Source organism: Osmia bicornis, chromosome 11, assembly GCF_907164935.1.
Source record: "Osmia bicornis bicornis chromosome 11, iOsmBic2.1, whole genome shotgun sequence".
Classification (NCBI taxonomy): domain Eukaryota; kingdom Metazoa; phylum Arthropoda; class Insecta; order Hymenoptera; family Megachilidae; genus Osmia; species Osmia bicornis.
Window position 1 is genome coordinate 6,788,224 of NC_060226.1, and position 21,079 is coordinate 6,809,302.

Genomic DNA, 21,079 nt, shown 5'->3' on the forward strand with positions numbered 1-21,079 from the left:
CTTTTATTCCCTTTAACCTTCCGTCCGTGGTCGAGTATCACACCCCTATCTGGAAAGGTACATTTAAATTTCAGATTTCAATTTCAATTTCACGGAGCCAGGAAATTGAAGAAACGGTGGAAGAACGGTGCATACACGAGTCGATGCTTTCAAAATTTAAGATTATCGCTGGATCACCACTCCTTAGGGGGAAACCGAGTTCCACGAGGAATACAAATTTAACCATTTAACTTCTTCTTACCGATAACAATGACAAGAAAATTTTCTCAATTCGAAGAAAAAAAAAAGCACAAATATTTAAACCTGATAATACTACAATTCGCACCTAAGTAAATTATTTCAACGCTTAAAATTGTATAAACTACAGGATTATTCAAGAAAGATCCACTCTCAAAGTGCAAAGCTGTTTAAATATTTTCGAGATATTTAATAAGATTATCAATTTAAGTTTCGGTCGATTTTGCCACCCAGGCCAGGATTCCGTAATCTCATACCCACGGAAAGAAATCGCGGTATAATTTCCCGAGTGCGGAAATTTATGGCTTATCGAAGCGGTCTACCGTCGCTACTTGGAAAATCACTTCGGCGGTTTACATACGAGCGTGTATGCGTGCATTATTGTTCCACGATATTTTCGGCCGGTATTTTCGAATAATTCTACACGAACGAAACTACGGTTTCATATTAATATTTCGAGAATTGTATCAATAAAGAAATATACCAGTTGATTTCGATATTCCATAAAAATATCCCCGAGCTTTGTGCTGTTATTGAATTTTTGTTCAGATAATTTAGTGCGGTATACCTGTCGTTAAATGTTTTTTTCAGCTAAGCTGCAAAGAAATGGACAAATATAATACTTGCTGTCATAAAAACATCGACGATTTTATTGGATTTTTTTCCACGCGTAAAGTTTGATTTCCCGCTAACAAAAATTGATTACAAATGAAATTTTTGCCTTCTTCACTTGGGGCAATGATTTTGAAAAAAACCCAGATCGATGTGGATTAATAAAATTCATCTGGCACGAAATGAGAAATGAGAGATTATACTTGCAAAGTATGACCATCGATGTTTTTTGAAAATTAAACGAAAACTCTTAAGAGGCTATTTGAAACTCCAAGGAAATCTCAAGTCCTTCCTTCCTGAAACTTTCGGCAAATTAGTAGGATGGCCTATTAGAATTCTCTTTCAATCTTCGCAACTCGTTTCTCAAGTGGTTTCAACGAGAAAATAAACGAACAGTCGATCAATTCGGACGAGCGTACACGTGTAAAAAATGCAAATCGTATTAAAGTTTCGTCGATTGATCCAACAATTATCTCGACCACCGGTGAAAATCCGTTCCCATCGAAATTCTAACGAGCTTTGGGTAAGCAGAAATGTTGGAATACCCTGTCAAAGTTCAACAATTACTTGATAAACATCTTTCTCCAGTTTCTTGCGTTCGACAGATGCCGCGAACTCGAGGAAAAAGCAGAAAATGAATTCATCACTAATGCAAAAACAAACGAACAAATGTAATTCGATTAAAGTAGAGCAAGTTCTAATGTACTTTATCTACTTGTCCAATCTCAAGTTTGAATCAAGGTATTTCAGATTCTTTTTTAAATTCCAACATTTTTTCCATTTATTTCCTTTTTTAAATAAGATAAAATATTACTATAATTGTTTTCTTTTCGTGAATTTGATTGTTTAGATTATTGTCGGATAAAATGTTAATAAACGAAGTGAAAACAAATATTGAATCATTCAAGAGGAGATTCAGAAGTGCATTTCTGAATCTGTCTCTGATAGCAGGTAATTTAATTGGTCCTTCTCTATCTATCCACCGTTCGGCGTAATTATTATTGACAAATTCTCGAGCAATATTGCTGGGGTGTGCTCGAGCTCTGTCATGCATAAACCAAATTCGATAGCGAGTCTCTAGAACGGAATATCTTTTAATAATACAGATACTCCCACAAAATTGATGGTAAATTTCTGGCACGAAGCATAGACGGAAGCGAAACTGGTTCAGTAAGGAACTTTATACTAATAATAGGCAAAATTTACAAAGTTATAACCAATGACACGAGTCTTCTTGAAATAAAATTTTAACGCTCGTAACATCGGTTATAATTTGGGAAATTAACAAGTTTTAGAATACAAATATAAAACGTTACGAGTGTTATAGTTCTTACTAAATAAATTTGCTAAACAAACATTTTCACTTCTACAAAAATTAGAAAATCACAAGGAAAACATAAATTCCCTCTGTGTCCCCAGATTAATACGAGCAGACAGTGTCATTAAAATTTCATCGACTATTTCCGAAACATCCTGTATACAAATTCGTCGAGGAAACTTACGGGCATAATCGTTGCAGATCCTCTTTCTTCGTTGCAAAGCTCAGGTCGCTGTTGCTAATCCTCTCGAAAGGCCTCCCACACTTCACCAATCTTTCGTGCCCGCACTCTTGGCTTCGACAACTGCCGAGCACTAAAACAGAATAATAACAACGAATCAGTAAAAAATTTGTCTGAAAATAAAAAAATAAAAAAAAATGATCCTTTAAACGCGGTACCGTAACTTCTATACGATTGTAATCCCTTCAACTTTCCATGCTTGAAAGAAGTTTTAATCCGTTGCATACACTTCAACTTGTCTCGCGAGTTTTTCATTTAAACTGTTAATCAACGCGATTTAAAGTACCTTCTACAAATATAAATTCTAAATAAACTGTACGACTGTCCCTTCATTTGCAAGTACAAACGAGACGATGCTGAATGAAACAAAAAAATTTGCCAACAAGAGAGAAACAACGGTTCCGGTGGACTTTTGCTAATAAATTACTCAGCAGACATTTTAAATGAGAAACGTCGTGAGAGACGTCTGGGTCATGATTTAACCGGCGTATTTTTAACGAAAATTAAGCGACGATTGAACGTAATCAGACGTAAAGTGTTTGATTACGGTAGCAAAGGACACCTGCACCCACACACCGTGACAAATCGACGTTTGAGTCTGTTATATCGAGGAGTCGAGTAACGGGGGCGTTGGTACGGATGCACTACTGCACGTCCGAGCAATACCAGCTTGATCCACTTGAGCCACGGCTCGTCTTTTTGCAAGGATTAAAGGAGATTACGCGTGGCCAACAGCCGCCAAGCTAACGAGAATTTAGCTAACGTTGCACAAACTGGCTGCCATGCACACCTGCTCGGTTGCTTACGCGCCTGTTACATATTCGCAACTCGTGTAATGCCTCTGCTCAAAGATCCTGTCACCTGCTCTTCGTATCGAGCACCATATACGATTATTCTTACAAAATATCATAATTTTCCTTTTAAAATAATTTTGTAAACCTATTTGGTAATCCTTGGTAAAGCTTTCCTTTTTGAAGTGAAATAAATAAAAATAAAAATCGAGGTGTCATATACAGGTCAGTTTCGCTTTGGTTCAGTGTCACGGGTCGTAATACGTGAAAAATAGTGCGAGAAGAATGGTATTGCGAAAGGGCATGGAAAGGAAAACGTGTCCACCTGTTCCGACCGACCAAACGAAACACCATTAAATCCGAATTAACTTTCTTAATTTAAACGAATGGTTTTTTACCCGTCGTTGTTACACCGTCATAATAACTCCACTCATTCGTCATCGTTAAGTATCCAGAAAATGCATTTTCTGTGTTTCGTATCTAAAATCTACAAATTTTTCCGGTTACACGAACGGTAGGGAAAAGTTTATCTAGACGTTCAGAAATCATTTTGATAGAAGAGATCCTAACAATTTTGTGTAAAAAAAGTATGAAGGTATAATGTTATAAAAAAAATAAACCGTAGTTTGTGAGATATTTTAAATTCGGAAGCGAAATATTCCATACATATTTTAATAAAAATTACTGATTTTTCGATACTCGGTTGGTATAAATACACTTCCGTTGAAAATACACCCACAGAGAAGACACACGATACGTTGAAAATAAATCTGATTCAACTGCGTTACGCGTATTGGTATTCAAAAATATTCTTGAGGAACAAGGAAAAAGTAAAATGTGTTTAACCGTAAACACACACGCAAGTAATCTGGGTGTAATTTTCAATCTTCTTGGAAAAGAGACACGCCGTGAAATTTGAATGTAAATTTCACCTCTCTTATTTTCCACGAGATTGACTATTATCGAATCACTGGCTATATCATCGGGAGGGAAAAACAGAGCACGCTGTCGGATGCAGGCAAGCACTGAAAATACATAGACCGATGTATCTCTACGATAACTTTTCATCGATCTGTATCTTCGATTCGCTGAAATTCGTCGTTTTCGAAACGGCATTCAATTTAGGAACAAAGGAAAAACTATTTTTCCTAGAAAATAATTTGTACGGTAAGGCACGGAATAAAATGAAAATTAGAAAATTAATCTATTCAAAGAATATTAGTACAAATGACTTTTCCTTTCATCCATTTCTCTTCCCGGACTATAATTTATTCGGCACGAAATATTCTCCAAATTGCATTAGCATTTCCTCGGCTGAAATGTTGAACAGAAATCGATATTCTAAATGAATGAAGCAAACCGGTTCACACGTCGAACGTATGTCACTTGATCGGGATTGAAAAATTCGATCAGAAAAATGGTTTATTTTAAGGAAAAAAGCGTTAATTAACTGGGAGTGGATGAAAACTTGGTTAATTAATCGACAATCGCTTAACCAATTTGAATGGTTAAACGGTTAACCATGCAGCATTGCTTCCTATCATTGCGTGGCAAACGAGATTACACGCACAAGCACTTACCAACGAGTATCGATTCAACGATATACGAGACAATTTCGGCTAGAATTTGAATTCGACCACGTAATCCTTTCGCCAGATCGATTGTTCAGTGGTGTACCGTTAAATCTGGATCTCCTTCGATAAGGAACTTATTTCTATCATAACACGTCCCATATAAAAACCTCGATTCCTGTACATTTCACAGGGTGAATGTAATTAATTAAAATAACGTTAATAACGTTAATAGCAAGAATTCTCCAGAGGGTAGATAAACAAGATAGATAAGCAAAGATAGATCATCAAGTGTTTCACCCCGAATTCAGAATCTTCTCTATGTTTTTATGAAGCGTGGATCGGAAACAAAATGAACGATCTCTTTTTTCAATAACTTTTTTTTTTCGCTCACGGCGTGCGAGTCAATTCCCGTTTTCAACGCCGAATACAGGCTGATGTACATCGCAACACGATACTGACATCACACCTGCATCACAGGAAAATACAGTGGCAAACAGAAAACTCGAAAGACAGATCAATTCCGACCAACAGGATTATTTTTCTCTTCTATTTCACGTTCAATGTACGATCCTGAACGGTTCAACACTATGCGATAATGTAACTTTAAAAGACGGACAAATTTTATTTGAAATTCATATAAAGGCGGACCATGGAGAGAGCCTCAATTTTCATTTTCTAAATTTCACACTGTTCCTTTAAAAAGTATTCTCTCAATGTATAAGACTTTTTCTCATACTCAAAATGATATTTAATTTCAACGAGCCTTGATAACCACCAATCAGATGCGAACAGAAAAGAGATACCCCGGAAGCTGACTTCCCACCCCCCGGTTCTGCAGATTACCCGAACCGTCCTTGATTATTAGAAGTCTCATCTAACGTATATCTTTGCTTCCATAGCCCCCCGGAAGTACATCGCGACGATACAAATTTCTATTTCCCCAGCATTTCCCTTCGAGTTCGCCTTCGAGGGTGCCCTACCCCTCTTCGGAATAATCCTTTCACTCGTTATTTTAATGATCGTAGCCGAGCTGAAATCCAGCGCACTTCGATCCTCCAAGGCCTACGGAGGAATTAATGTTTGCCAGCTCCGGCTGTGTTCGTCGAGGCAAAGAAGAGTGAAACGAGAACGGAAGATGAAGAGCAGCGGTGAAAACGAGGAATTGAGAGATATTTGTCCAAGCACGAATCGCACGATCGAATCCTCTTTTTCCTCGCTGCTCGATAATTTCCGCCCCTCGACATCATTAATCCATCTATTTCTTCTGTTTCTCTTTTTTTTCCCTTCCCTTCGCGAGAGAACTTTGTCTCGACAGCGTTGGAGAGAATAAAATTGATTCTCGAGCAAATTCGTATGGGAACGTCGATTCGGCAGGAGAAGTAATTATCTGTCGACGTAATGCGCTAAACGTGAAACGAAGCGACTCTGCGATCATAAAAGCACGGGCTAAGGGATTGAACGATTAAAAGTTTTCCCAAAGTTATCCAACTACAAGTTGCTGCTGGCTCGCTCGAAATACGTTGCTTTCCTACGATATACTTTCAAGAGCAATTTCTACTTGAACAAATTAATCTTGGAATTTTATCGTGATGGAACGTTTGTGCAGTATCGAGGGAGGAAAAGTAGGGTAAAACTGGATAGATGGATGAAACTTGGTATTCCTGTTTTTCGGTGATAAGTAGTGGTATTACTTAATAAACTCTTGATCAACCATTTAGAAATTTAGTTAGTTTATGCTTTAAACAATTGAACACAGATAGGGTTAAAATTGAATTTTGCTTGAATAAAGATCCTTTGATTAAAATGAATATTTACTTAGAAAAGTGGTCTTTCGAAAGCATTTTCTAGTAGGGAAAATTTTCAGAGATTTCAAATTGATCCAGATACGATTAAAATCATTTTGAAATTACGAAAATAGAATTGCTTTGATAACACTGGCAGCGTTATTTAATAACATATCGAACTATCGAATGCAGAGTCAACATTAAGAAGCACAGCTTTAATTAATTCCAATTTCAATTCGCTTTTAGAGTTACCTATGCAAACAATCCTGACGAGAAGATACTCGCCAACGATTCTACGTGTCTTCGTTTAATTTCTACATTCTCCTGGATTTCCACTTTAACAGGCGCCCAACGCACCATCCATAGAGTATACGTGCATGGATCTTCAACGTCGCTATCACTTTGATAAAATTTCATTTGGAATAAACGAATCGAAAACTATCTACACTTTGCGCAATTTACTCTCGAATGGCGGAGCACTTCTACTGCACTTCTGCACTTCTACTCGTAGTGTACAAAAATTCTATCGGCAATTCTTTCTGAAGAAAATTCTGTGAAAGATAAAAGGAAAATGTTGAACACCTCGAATTGGCAGGAAAAGTAATTCTCTCAGCTTCGAATGTATCTCTGTGTCGATCAGTCACGAGTAGACGAACACTCGCGTTCTCAGCTTCAAGCTTAGCATGTATTATGCGTCAAAGACAAAACGGATAAACCGACGATAGTAATTTCGCGCAGTGTACACTAAACGTGCACACACGGAACTTTGGATTGGCACGATTTACTCGAGACAATGGAACACATCCCTCTCGTTCGTCCTTTCAAGTCAGCCCCTAAACGAACTCCCCCACATTTTCCAACGAACAGGTGAAAATTTTCTTTCCAACGATTAATACTAATGTTCCGAATAATTCTAAATAAAAATATGATGGTTTTAGAAATATTTAAGATCTTCGATATTTAGAAATAAATTTCCCAAAATAATGAAAATATTTGTTAAATTTCTGAACTGAGAGAATACGAATATTTTTACTAGTCATCGTAAGTAATCGACGAGTTTTGAAGCAGTATGCTAAAGCATCGATACGTTAGACTGTTTTCTATGCTGAATCTACAACGCGGTCGATCGGGTTTCTTCCTCTAGCGATATCGCTTACGGGAAAAATGTTCGCATCATCTCGGAAAAATAGAGTGACGTCTACGATCCTATCGTGATGTAACTTTACTCGGTTATACAGTGGTGCTCGATTCCCGGAACAGCTTGCTTCTATATTTCAAAAACACTGTTTACGACGCTCGTATTTCGGGGATGAATAAGGTATCTCGAAACGACTTTATCTGGTAGAATAAAACATAAGATGGCCTTAATAAAATGCTTCCACAACGGTTATTTCATCTCTGTTAACTGTAACTGGAAATGTACATTTTTCTGGTTGGTTCCAGTTGAAAATGAAGCGAACGACAACGTCAGCTCTCCGAGAATTAAGTCAACCGACAAAACCTCAAACAGGATGTTCCCTAAAATTTCCTTCGCGCAGCGGAATAATTAGTCGCTGCTCCCCGAAGATAGGAGTCAGTGTCAATGGAATACGGGACCATGATTCGCGGCGATGTTCTTTGTGCACACAGATCCGGGAAGACGCTCGAACAAACTTAACAAGCACAACTTTCCTTCGCTGGCGTATTTCTCCCTTCGGACCAGCGCAACGAGAATTTCGTAAGGTGAACGTTTCATCGTGAGAACCACCAGAATATTCTGTTAATTGCTCGAATTCTACGCCTCTTGCGATTAATTCAACCGCGACTCGTAAATGCATCGTCACCGAGTTGAATTTTTTCAACAATTAAACGCGAATCTCTTCTCTAACCGTGACTCTCTCCATGGTCCGCCGTCCGAGGGTTGAAGTACATCAATTTTCCTGCCCGTTGCAAATCGAATTTGCATCCTCCAGCTGCGCACTTACCTTAAATTCATTCTTACTTTGTTTACTACGATGCACCGAGTCGTAACCAGTGATTAAATGCTACGTATCAACACCGCGCACGACTTCGTAATCATCTCGAAGGACATCTTCCATCACGTTTACGTTCCCGCACGTGCAGTTTGCATTTCTGCAAGATGCAAAAGCTTTAGTTATCGGAAGAACTAACGCGGTCACAGATGGGAAACTCTAAAAAGATCCTTCTTTTAAAAACTGTTAAGCACCTACGTGGAATATTAGAGTGGGTCAAGGCCTAAAATAACGCTAAGTCAAATTGTAACGAAACCTTGTCCATTCGGTAACCGTATGACGTGTCGTGAATCGAAAATTGCATCATCGATACTGACCCCAAAATTAAATGAAACGAAAAGGAACCATCAAATCTGTACAGTAATAGACATTATAATTCCTACGTTAAAAATCCCCATATATTTGTAACCTTCTCGATAAAAGTGAACGTATTATACTCGTTGCATTCGGTTCAACGCCCTAAGCGGTAATTATGCAGAACAGGGTACACCTCACCGATTTCAATGATCTTGACATATGTTATAAAGGTCAATGTATTGAATAATTTCATACACAAACAGTCTCGTTTTCTATGTCTAAAGAGATGTAAAAAGAAAAATCCAAAGAAATAAAATTTAAAAAAAGGAGAAGTTTGATGAATTCAGTCATCAACCATTTAATGAACCAGCAGCTTTCATTCATGAATCCTCTCAAAGTATAAATACTCGTTTTCTCATCGAAATAAAATAAGAAAAGGAAGTTACTAGGAATCCATCGTGCCACCTTTATTCTAGGAATGCCTTACTCGAAATCGAGGTGCAGTGATATACAGACGGTACGCCCGCCCACGTGTGCAGGCGTACAGGTGAGTAGTGGAACGGCACGCTTTGCTGGCGTCGCGTCACTGGCGTCGCTGAATCGCGCGATTCACACGTATGCGTGTAAAGCGGTCCGCAAGGCCAGACCACGGGATGCTTTGCGATTGGTTGTGCCGGCATCGTACGATGGTCCCGTCTCGTTATAAATAAGATCCGTTTCCTTGCCCCTCTGTACGCAATCACCATGCTGGCCCCGTATCGCTGCGTCAGCACATACGTTAAATGCTCACACATACATTGCGTGTCACACCTACGGAGAATAGTATTTCGGTGTACGAACGGGTACCCGAAATTTTCTCAACCGAATCCAGGGCACCCTTAAACCCTTCGATCGGGACCGTTGAAAAAGGATCCGCTAATTTTCATTCCGTCCTTACAAGACTGCGAATATTTCATTGTTTATAACGATATCAAATTCCTATCCTATCTTAGATATAATCACCTGTGATCCTATAATACTCGATTTTATTTCGCGGATACGATACGGATTACCGTCCAAAGAAAAAATTAATCTTCCGACGAAACTACCACCGATCATTTGTCACTCTTCATTATAAAAATAAGCTTTGTTCTTTTTTTAAATTCTGGATAGGGACATCGCTACAAATCAAACCGTAAAAACAATTTTGTTTTTTAAGATCTGCGTCACCAGCTGCAACTTTGTAAATTTTTAATAGAATGACTTACGGAAATTCTGGTTATCGGTTTAAACGTATCTGAAGATAAATACAAAATAGCACGTATGTTAAGCTTAATTTTTGCTGATGATAATGAAAACAGCTGGTATAGGAATGATTTTAATTCGACGTGCAGATTGCTGAATTTTCTAATTTACATTTTAAAATAATATTTCTGTACCTTTTTTTTTTACAATTTATTCAAATAATCTGAGCGTTGCTTATGAGGCCAGAAGTTTCTGACGTAGAATAACAGGAATGTTAAAATCGAAAGTATTATTCATTATGACGCGGTATTTATGTACGATTAATTCACATTTCCAAATATTTTATTATAAAGAAAGGAATTTAATCTTTGAAATCACGGTGGAACGAAGCATGTTGGTACTGACAGGCATTGTAATTTCTTAAAATACACCTTTCCGTGTAACGATCAAAGAATTCTTTTTTCCAGAACACAGTTTTCCAGGAAATTTATTTTAACACGTTAACAATCACGTTACACACATGTGGACGATGCATTTCACTGAATACTCATATTAAGTACTCCAAATCTTTGGTATTAAAAGCAATGAAAAATTGTTAAAATAATAAATGAGATTTATCAAAAATATTACCTAACGAAACCATATATTTTCTTTCTTTAATAGAGATTCGGGAATAGATTTATTACCACTATCAAAAATATTTATAGGACATCTAGCGGACAATATTGATTGCTTTTCACCCGAGTGAAAATTTAACAAAAAATCACCAGATTTATAGCGACTAATATTTCTTAGTTTGTTACTTCAATTTCCTGCTTTGATAAATGCTTCAGTTTCATATATGTCCATTTCGTGGACAATTTTCATTGCCCAAATTTTGGACGATACTAAGGACAGTAGAGTCATTTCCCTTTTGAGCTTTAGGTTTTTTTCGAAATTTTTTCTAAATCAAAAACAAATGGTGTGGAGTTGATTCCTAGATCGTTGGCCTTATCCAAAAAAAACCTACGTTGCACCTAAGTGTATAATACACATCTAGCAATGAATGTGCGTACACTACTACCGATTGCTAAGTTGCGGCCCAGACGGTAACACCGTGAAAGTGTATCGGGTTAATGAAACTTTCTAGCCGAAGCGATTCTCTCCTCCACCTCTTCAACCTCCTCCTTATCGCAGCTTCGATAAGTTTCGTGACTTCCTTACCTGGTTGATAAGCTTCGCAAGAAAAGATCACACTGTTGCTAAGGTGGTTGCATCGCGGAAATCATACGACAGATGAACCAATCAAACATTACGATTAGAGCGTATATAATTTTTAATATGAAATTGATGCGTCATGAAAAGGTATCAATCTATTAAAAAGATAACGCGTAATAAATCATAATGTAATGCGATCCTTCAGGGAATTTAATAACTCAGATAAGATAATTAGATGATGCTTGGAATTTAATTCTTATTATTCGTGATAACTGTGACACCTAATTTACTCAATTCACAATAACAAATTAATTGCAAACAAATCATTTTGAGAAATGTAATGTATCTTCTACTGTTTACATAATAATCGCAAAGAAAATCCATAGGTATTTAATGGATTTATGTCAGAATTTATAACTCGCTCTGATGATTTTCTTGGTACGTACTCATATATGGGTTGATCGGCCGAGGAAGGTTAATTAATCCTGTCATCAATTGCGATCGTGTATATTCACTGTGCAGACTGGAGAATAATTTAAGTTAATAGATTCGATAATTATATAATTTCTCGGATAAACTTCCTTGAGTTAATCGATGCAATTGATACCGGCTAAACACAACTATGCAACCGTTGTGCATAAAACTAAATCACGATGTTAGACCAACTTGTAAACAACAATCCATGATAATACCGTGAAAACTTATAAGAGCAATGAAATCGCGTACGAGGCAATGAATGTCTTTTATCACACGAACCGAGCAGACTAAACACAGACGACAGTTCTAGATACACGTAATCGACGTCACGTAAGAGTTTATCTATTCAGCTGCTGCAACATTTATAAGTGTTTTTCATTTTTTTTCTCCTATTCGTGAAAATTAAATAATACCGATAACCGATTATAGAAACAACATCTCTGAATTTTAATAGAGGTACAGATGAATAAACTTTTCTATGTTATGCAAATTACGATCAAACATTATTTCTACCTATATTATTCTTGAGTAAAGATTTGAATTGCTAAATACTTCAATGAATACTTGAAATACAATTACCAATGTTAATAAATGTTTACATACACAAATGGTGAAATCTTCTTCCTTTGCATTGCTATGTCCCTACTCCCACGATTCCTTTTATTATTAGCCCTGCAGATCCCACAACAGTAATAAAGCTAGTTACGAACAGACATTGCATACTTGAGTACGCTGAACAACACCACCAAGGGTGCATTGGGTTAATGAAATCCGTTAATGACCTCGTAATAGATTGTCTGAGATCGTAACGTGTCACAGATAAGATATCTTGCAATGTCACAAACAAGAATGCCATACGTTACATATTTTTATGATGATAGAATACAATGGTGCAATAATTTAGTGAAAATATACATTTCGAAATAACTTATTGATAACAAACGATCGTTTAAATGGATAATTCCCATGAAACATTTTCCGAGTTAGTTGAAATACCTGAAATATTTGACTACGAATTAAAAGCAATCCCCAGCGTGACGACCGAACAACAATGCCCGATGGATTAAAATTTAAATACCTGTCGATGAAATGTGAATTAATCAAGGTATCTGACAATATCTGATACGCTTGTCAAACCTGTACTACTAAAAGAAACATAATATTTCCATCGACCGATGAAACGGCTGTAAACGGGACAACACTATCGTGCGTCACAAAACCGTTTCAGTTTCCTCTTTACGTAATCCTATCAACAAATGATTGATCATAGCTAAATAAAATTACCAATTTATTTTAAGAGAACTAATGTAAACTGGTAAACAAAGCTGGTGCGGTTATTTAAACAAATTGAATTCGAAATTAAAACTTTCCGATAACCGATGTAAATAAATTTATAATTAAAGAATCGTCGCATTTCTGAGTAACCGAATACGATTAAAATATGCTAGACAGAGTGACATTAGCGACAAAGGTTCGTTGTCCAGTAATCAGCCTCTGTTATCTTCGTCAGACAAAACGACGATGATAACGTTGTCATCGTACGTTGTCAGCCTCGCTTCGTCTGCACGAATTTCATCACAGTGAGAATGACAATAATGAAGATAACGCGCGCACATGGACCGGATACGGAATGACCTTTTCATCGAGCAAATTACAATCCGTCCGTGAGAGATAATGGCCCGTTACGCGTTTGCGTTTTCACAAGAGGGTGGAGGAAAAAAAAAAAAAATTGTGAAAAATCAAATGTCATTCGAGGGCACAGAAGTGTATCAGCATCATTAAATTAAGCTCTCAAACAGCGATTGTGTAAAATGGAGCGACAAGTTGTTTTTATCGTCATTGTTTCCGGTACAAAACGAGACCGCTGTTAATTAAAATCGAGAGCATTCGCAATGATCATGACTATTCTTTCCCTCTCTTCTTTTTATTAATTTTACCTTTTCAATGTTTTTTTCTCATGAACATAGAAAAGCACAATTTATGAAGATCGATAAATCGATATTTATCCCGATCGATGCGTGTTCTTTCGTACGTTTTCATCAACTCCCACCGTTCCGAAAAATAATTGCATTACAGGGGTGATGAAAAATTAATCGCGACAAATAATTCATCCGCTATACGTTATTCAATTATCCCGGTAGGAATTTTGAAACGTTTCAGATATTCACAGGCGAGCAATTATGTTTGTAAATACACGTTATCATTGATTATGTGAAAGCGTTATAGACATCAGTTTCCAAGTCAACAACGCATTTCCAACGATTCATTACCCAATCAATTTCACCGTAATAGTTTCGACACAGTTTCCACCTATTTTCCTCGTTAAAATACGAAAACAGTGCACGAATCAGGAGTTTCAACCGCGAGATAGGAAATTAATCAATTGATTAAAAAGTTTATGGAATTGTGATAATACGATAAGAAGGATATCTGATCATCTTATCATCGAAGAAGTTGCAAATTGATAGTCAATCAATGCGCATAATGTTGCATAATAAATCTAACTTTCTGTCTCCTATAAGTAAAACGACCGACATTTGAACGAGTCTCCTCGTTGTTTTTGGCTCTCGTCGATATCTTGACGAAGTACTTAAGATGGATGACCCTGCCAACAGGCGACCCCTGTTCCTCGCGTGCCAAATTTTTCCTGGTCATGAGACTTTCCCGAGAAAACGGTCCTTTTACGTACAGAATTAATAGTACGAGACACATATTACCATGGAACTTATTATTACTATTATCGATCAAATCTCGCGCTGAATTCGATACTTTGAAAATTCTATTTAATTATTTCACTCTTATCGGAGACTGATGAAACGCGAACAAAATTAATAGCTCGGATTAATTTTAAAACGATAGAATTTCATGAAAACTGAAACGTGCATCGGGCTTTATTAAAGGAACGCATCGGAATAAATCGGAGGTAGATTTTAAGCGAAAATCCGTGATTTTACAAACGTTTCGAGAAATTTTCTTCGTCTACATAATAACTACCTATCAAACTGAACATTTAAATGATATATTAAATCTCCGAACGGTGAAGCTGGCTCTTTGCTGGCTCAAATTCCTTTTCCTTCTCATTTTTTTTAAATTATGCATACCATTTCTCTAGAGAAAATCTTTCCTCTATAAATTTGAGTATCTATTCTTGACGACGTTTCAGATATCATATCGGCCGAATTTTCGTAGACTTTATTATCGAAAAAATTTGCAAGTAAAATTGTAAAATTTCCACCGAATCGAATAAATATTTCGATTCGTAAGAATTCGGTCGTTTCGAACGTGTAATCCAATAAAGCAGCAACCCAGAGCAAACGTAGCCTGATTTTCCGTTCAATCGAAAAAAAGCAAAAAGAGAATAGAGACGCGAACAGAATCAGCAATACAATCGATGCACGCCGAAATCATGATCGAATGCCGCAGAGTTTCGAGTTTATTGTTTTCCATATTCGCTCGAGGATTACTCGGCAGGCATTGATTACGAATTGCTCGAAAGAAAAAAAAAAGAAACAAACAAACAAATAAATAAATAAAGAAAATATGGAGAGAGAGGGAGAGAGAGGGAGAGAAAAAGGAAGTTACTCTAACGAAATAGAGATCAGCGATGAAGCAGCGAATGTTCCACCATTCTTGTTGCATCGTTATTTGTAACAATAGTTAAAGGGAAAAAAGTTTCGATGGCTCGTGCGAACTTTGAGAGTCGAGATTAAGGTATAAAGCCGAGTGTACAGTCGACGAATGAAACGCGAAAGAACCGACCAAAGTACTGACCTATCCCAATATCTTCCCTTAACGAACAGCTTGTTGGGAATCCTCTCAACGTGATTAAATTCTGCCCACTTTACCTTATCCTTTCGCCGTTTCGCCAAAAAAGGAATACTACTTATGCCCGCAGCCAACCTTCTACTCCCTTGCTCGATACCAGTTTCTTTCTCTCGTTCCTCTTCCGAACAAATTATTATTCCACCGAGATATTACTAATTTGGTCATTTGAACCGCGCTGAAAGGATCGATACCGCTTTTTGTTCGTCTCCTCGGTTGTAAGATTGGATCAAGGGAGGATCTAAGGACAGCCAGTACCTCGTTGCACATATCTGTGCGGCCCATTTATACTGATGGGAAAAGGCTTCTCAAAATGAAAAGAAGCGAAGAAAATGTAGAAATTTTTGTCTCTTTCAAAAACTAACAGAAGCTTCGAAGAAGACTAGTTTGTTTCATCCTGTGTTTACCGGCTTTGAAAAGATCAATGCCTCCGTTTTCGATAATTTCTCGAGTTTATTCTAAAGGGAACACCCGCTGGAAGTAATTATGCGAGGAGGTTCTTAAGAAAATCTTCTTTTTGTAACGTACACAATGGCTACCTTTTTTGAAAAGAATCTCTCTAGTTAAGAGCTAAACGATTCGTAAACGAACTTGTAGAACTAGTTATATTATGCAAAGTATCTAGTAATGAATACCAGACGAATACCGCTTCTCTGTTCTTTTGTCCGTGTTTGTGAAAAATTCAACAATATTTTAATGGTATTCCATATTCAACAATTTTCAAGAATCCAGTTAACTCCACCGAGAGCGGACCATGGAGAGAGCCCATATTATTTTCATATATGAAACCCTTTCGAACGAGTTAACAAATGGAAAATAAAATATTTACAGAGTTTTTTACATAATAAATTACATAATTATGTTGTTAACAGTATGGATGATGAATTCAAGGATACAGTAGGCGAATTTGAATATCGCGTGATCCCAGTTCGCATTCCGGGAATAGCAAGTATCTGCGGAAGAAGAAAGAGACTGATGACCGGACATCCGTCTATCTTGGCTGCTCGCGTGTATAACTATACGTACGGTCGGTTACGAAAGGTGGAGAACTAAAACTCGATGGAATGCATTGCAAGAAACCGGCTCTCCTCGCGAGAGAGAACGAGCCACGGAGAAAAAGAAGGCAAGAATGTTTTTGAGGCTTGAATGCAACCATCCTTTACGCGGATCGAAGAAAACCTTGACGTGTCTCGTTTCGTGTTTATGCTCATTGCTAATATAGCGATGGAACTGAGACCGATTAAAGCAAATTACTATTTTTATTGCTACGTTGACCCCGCGGACAATTCATTTTCCTCTTTCTTTATCTCGAGTCTTTATTGACTCGATGCAAATACCTATTAGGTCATCGACATCAGATATTGTTTCCCTTAATCGATACGAATTAATTTATCGAGCGGCTTTTCCTGTTAATGTAACTTCATTCAAATACAAATGCGCTTATTAAGTCAATGACTAGTCTTTCCTTCAGACGCTAATTTTATGATCCTAGTATGAAATAAGAAATACGATTGATATATTTTAAGTAGAAAATATTAAAATTCGTCTAGAAAAACTTATTTTTGAACAGTTTGTTTTAATGTGACATCACCTAACTAAGAATTTAAAAAGTATGTTAAAATCTATGAATCTATCAAGAAATTTGCCTAAAATAAAGTTTTTTTTTAATAAAAAATAAAATAAATTTAATATTATTTTTACGTAGAGCTATAAGACGCATTCATGCTGTCATGTATACTTGTTTTTATAGCAAAAAAAGTTAAATAATTAAATTGTTCAAAATGTCTGATCAAGATTAAATCTATCACTAGTTGGTCTTAAGGTAAGGCCAGGCGCACGCCCATCCAGTCGTCCAATCAACGATCGCGACGTCATCTCGTACGATGTAACGGAGAGACTCACCCACGTGGTAAGTATCGTGTTATTTTAGTATCGCACTGCAAGAAAATCTACCGATCGCACGTTCTTGTTCTCAAACGACCATTCTAGAATTTCGCGATCCTTTTTCTTCGCCCGCAACAATTATCAACACGCCCGCAACAATGTTTCTTTTTTTTTATTTAAATTATATTATTGTCAGGGATGCTAGAAAGACTCCGTTACAGTTGGACATAAAAACATATGGTATGAAACGAGAGTAACTGTGCGTTATATTCCGACTAATTGAACAATTAACCGCTAGACAAAAACATTTCCGTCCGTGTTTAATGAAGCTACTGTTTACAACATTTTTTAAAGGGAAATTTTCTGCGGGCACTTGTCAACGTAGCTCAACGTAACGTACACCGAAGCTGTATAATCGAAGTGGTTATTGAAACTGGTAAATCAGACTGTTTATACGGCTGTTATGTTGCGCATCAGATGCGGCTGATTGAATGAAATCAAGGACAGGCGAATGCTGTGTAGGTCAGTTAATCGTTAGTCACCGAGACGCCACGGAAGACGTAAACAGATATACAATTTCACAATTTCAGTTGATCCGCGAGAACCAATGTCTAGCTATCAAGAATACAGTCGCAAAACGCGCTAAGAATAGGCCGAAAATAGCTAAAGATAGATCACACACTAACGATGCTTCCAATACTCGGCTACCAGTTCGAACTGTTGCACTTTAAACGGATTCTTAACCTCGCGAAATCGCTCCGATTCGATGAATATTATACCGCCGTCGCTTCTAGCGCCACATACACACGACCTTACAGAAAACTGTTCTTATAACGCCTGTGTCTTATCCAAACTCTAAGGACATTCGGTTCAACGACTCTATTCGAAAGTTAATACATAGAAATCATGAAAAATTACTTACAAGAGTAGAATGCAGTCATCAAGAGTGCAAGCCAGGACAGCTGTTTCTCCATAAGTTTTCTCATTTCTGGAGTCTCTTGAGCGACGTTTCTGTCACAGATTCAGCTCACTTCGACAAAGTCGCGATATGCAAAACTCGAATTAGTATCGCGCACTAGTAGTCAGCGGACCGTTTTTCTCGATCACTGTGTTGATCGCTGCTAAACGACCGTGTTGTTTCCTTGTAAAGAAACGTTAGAAGAAAGCAAAGACCGCGTCACCACGCGTGTCGTTCGGTTTCTCGGTATGGCAAACGTACGAGAGTTATTCAATGTACCCAACACCGCATAGTCCGCCGTTCGCGACCGGTTGAGCACAACTGACTCATGGGAATGCTTTTTGGCGGCACGAAGCTTTAAAGGCGTGCGCCGAGTGCGCGTGTGCGGATCGCTCACGCCACTGGACTCTGGTGGGGAACGCTCCCTACTTCTTTCTCTTTCGCTATAACTACGAACGTTCTCTGTTAGCCGCTGTTTTATGCCGAACTACCGCTGGCGCCGCTATCATTACAGCTTTCGTTCGTACAACGCGCGAGATCATTAATTGAAAGCCTTCGCAGAACAGCGACAGTAAGACCTTCTGTTGCCTCGCGAATGGAATTTAATTAAGAACAGGGTTTCATTGTTAATGGACAATAGTGACAGGTAATTAACGGATTTAGACAGAATACCGACACGCCTGGTTATTCGTGTGACGCAACACGCGCCGTTCCTGATCGCACTGATACAATACGTCACACGGAATGTCGTGTCGACGAAAATCGGTCATATTCGAGCCTTAATTACGTTTCCCTCGATTATAAGCAAGAGTAATATTTCGTTAATATTTTATGCCGTGAAATAATTACATTAGGCCTGGAAAATTTTTCAGATCTGAATCGCGGCCATAATATTATAGTGAGGTCGTACACATTGCGTTTAGAAGCCGTACCAATTGATCGCGGCACTATTGTGACAATCTCATACTGCATTCGATTTTGATATATTGCACACGGTAAATGAACAAATCAAGAGCAAATATTATTTATTCGAAGTAAATGACGTCGTGTATTGCAATATTTCATAATGTGAAATGCATTGATAAGATATGATTTTATGTTAAATATTCAAGAATTGTTATTTACTTAAGTAGATGCTCTAAATTAGTATGCACGTCTAGTATATGTACCATCTATGTATTTGTAAATTTTCATTAAAATAAATATCTTTTTCAAATATTATGCTACATTGGTTATTCATTGCACTCCCGGTAGTCAATTTCAGTTACCAATCATAGCAATTGTACTTGCGGTGACTCATTTATTATTTATTCGAACGCTAAATGGAATTTTACAACGAAAGATGCTGCTTTAGAATTTTTTTAAGTACACGCGATGGAATAACCAGCTGAACTGTACGTAACAAATACGTAATTCGAATCGATACAGAGATAGAGGTTGTAACAGTGACGTGATAAGAGGATTTCCCTTGTAAGTAGATTATGTTTACCAGCTAAACGGGAATACGTTGCAGTGACTTGTATGCAACGGTATGTGGTACAAAATGTTACAAAAGAGGAAGTTTTTGCTAACTTAGCGACAGACATTAATCACCAGCTACAAATTTTGACTAATTATCAAATTTAAAAAAAAAATTCTCATTAAGTTAAATTGAAATTTTCCTAATCTAGGATTCTCTCCTAATAACTTCTTTAAAAGTGGATAATAATTTTTCTAATTATCTACCCTTGAAGAAGCAAACGTAGGTGGTATTTTTTTGAAAGATACCTGTACACAATATTTTTCTTTTCCCTGATTCTACGTTTCAGTGCCCTTTTAATTGAGCATAAAAATTCCCGTAAATACACGATGAGCCCACTTTGCTGGCACGTTCATGTTTCTATGCAACTTCAACACTCGCTGTTTTTCTAGTTCGTCGAATTTGGAGCATGCAAATTTCCAATTTGATTACATCAAACCGGTGGCCGAGGCGGGGCTTAATTGAGAATTCTGTCCGCAAGGGAACAGAATAATTTCGGGAAATAATTCAGGCAAATCGCAACATAAATTTATTCATTATTTACAGATTATTTACCGGTTATCGTCTGCAGTTTGAGATTCCCAATACGCAGTCACGCAAAAAAAGAAATAAAAAGAAAACTCTGAATAAGAAAAAAAAAAATTCCATGTTACACCTTTGTCTGACTCCTTCGGTGCATTTAATCATTTACTTTCATTCAAATTACTTTTTTTTCAAAGGTTTTCCAAGGACTCTCTAGTAAATACGATAAAAAATAAAGGTTCAAGTTCCTCTTGCGTTTTTACAAGAGCTCAAATAAAAGATAGAATTTGAATCAAACAACAGAACTGCGCGAAATTCATACAATTCGGCCAAAAGTAACAATAACAATGTACCATCGTTGCGAGCACTTGTAGGTCAGACGAAAAAAGAATAAAATAAATAAATGTAAACGCGGTGTGCTGAAAACGACGAGGGTTTCGCATCAGAAAGCTGGCGTGGATCGACCCAAAAGCGAAACTCGTAAAGTTTTACGATCGTACGCGAATTTTGTCCCGTCCACGAAAAAAAAGCGGACGCTTTATCTGCGAGAAATATATGAAGTTCAAAATTCGAGAGAGCACCAGGAAAATATCCAATAGTAGGAACTGAG

The 21,079-nt window shown here is 37.3% G+C and overlaps 1 protein-coding gene across 2 annotated transcripts in view; it reads right to left on the minus strand.

The window, feature by feature from the left end:
* LOC114873775 overlaps positions 1 to 18,763 on the minus strand; it is a 30,879-nt gene extending 12,116 nt beyond the window's left edge. The window contains exons 1-2 of one of the 2 annotated variants that reach the window (XM_029182445.2): positions 18,393 to 18,763; positions 2,352 to 2,481 (exon numbers count right to left, since the gene is read on the minus strand). In XM_029182445.2, the coding sequence (XP_029038278.1) occupies positions 2,352 to 2,481; positions 18,393 to 18,456 (194 nt within the window). In that variant the 5' untranslated portion in view covers positions 18,457 to 18,763. Of the gene's footprint in view, positions 1 to 2,351; positions 2,482 to 2,566; positions 2,649 to 18,392 lie in introns of those variants that run through there. The other variant, XM_029182444.2, reaches the window with a different exon arrangement.
* Positions 18,764 to 21,079: the final 2,316 nt, after the last annotated feature.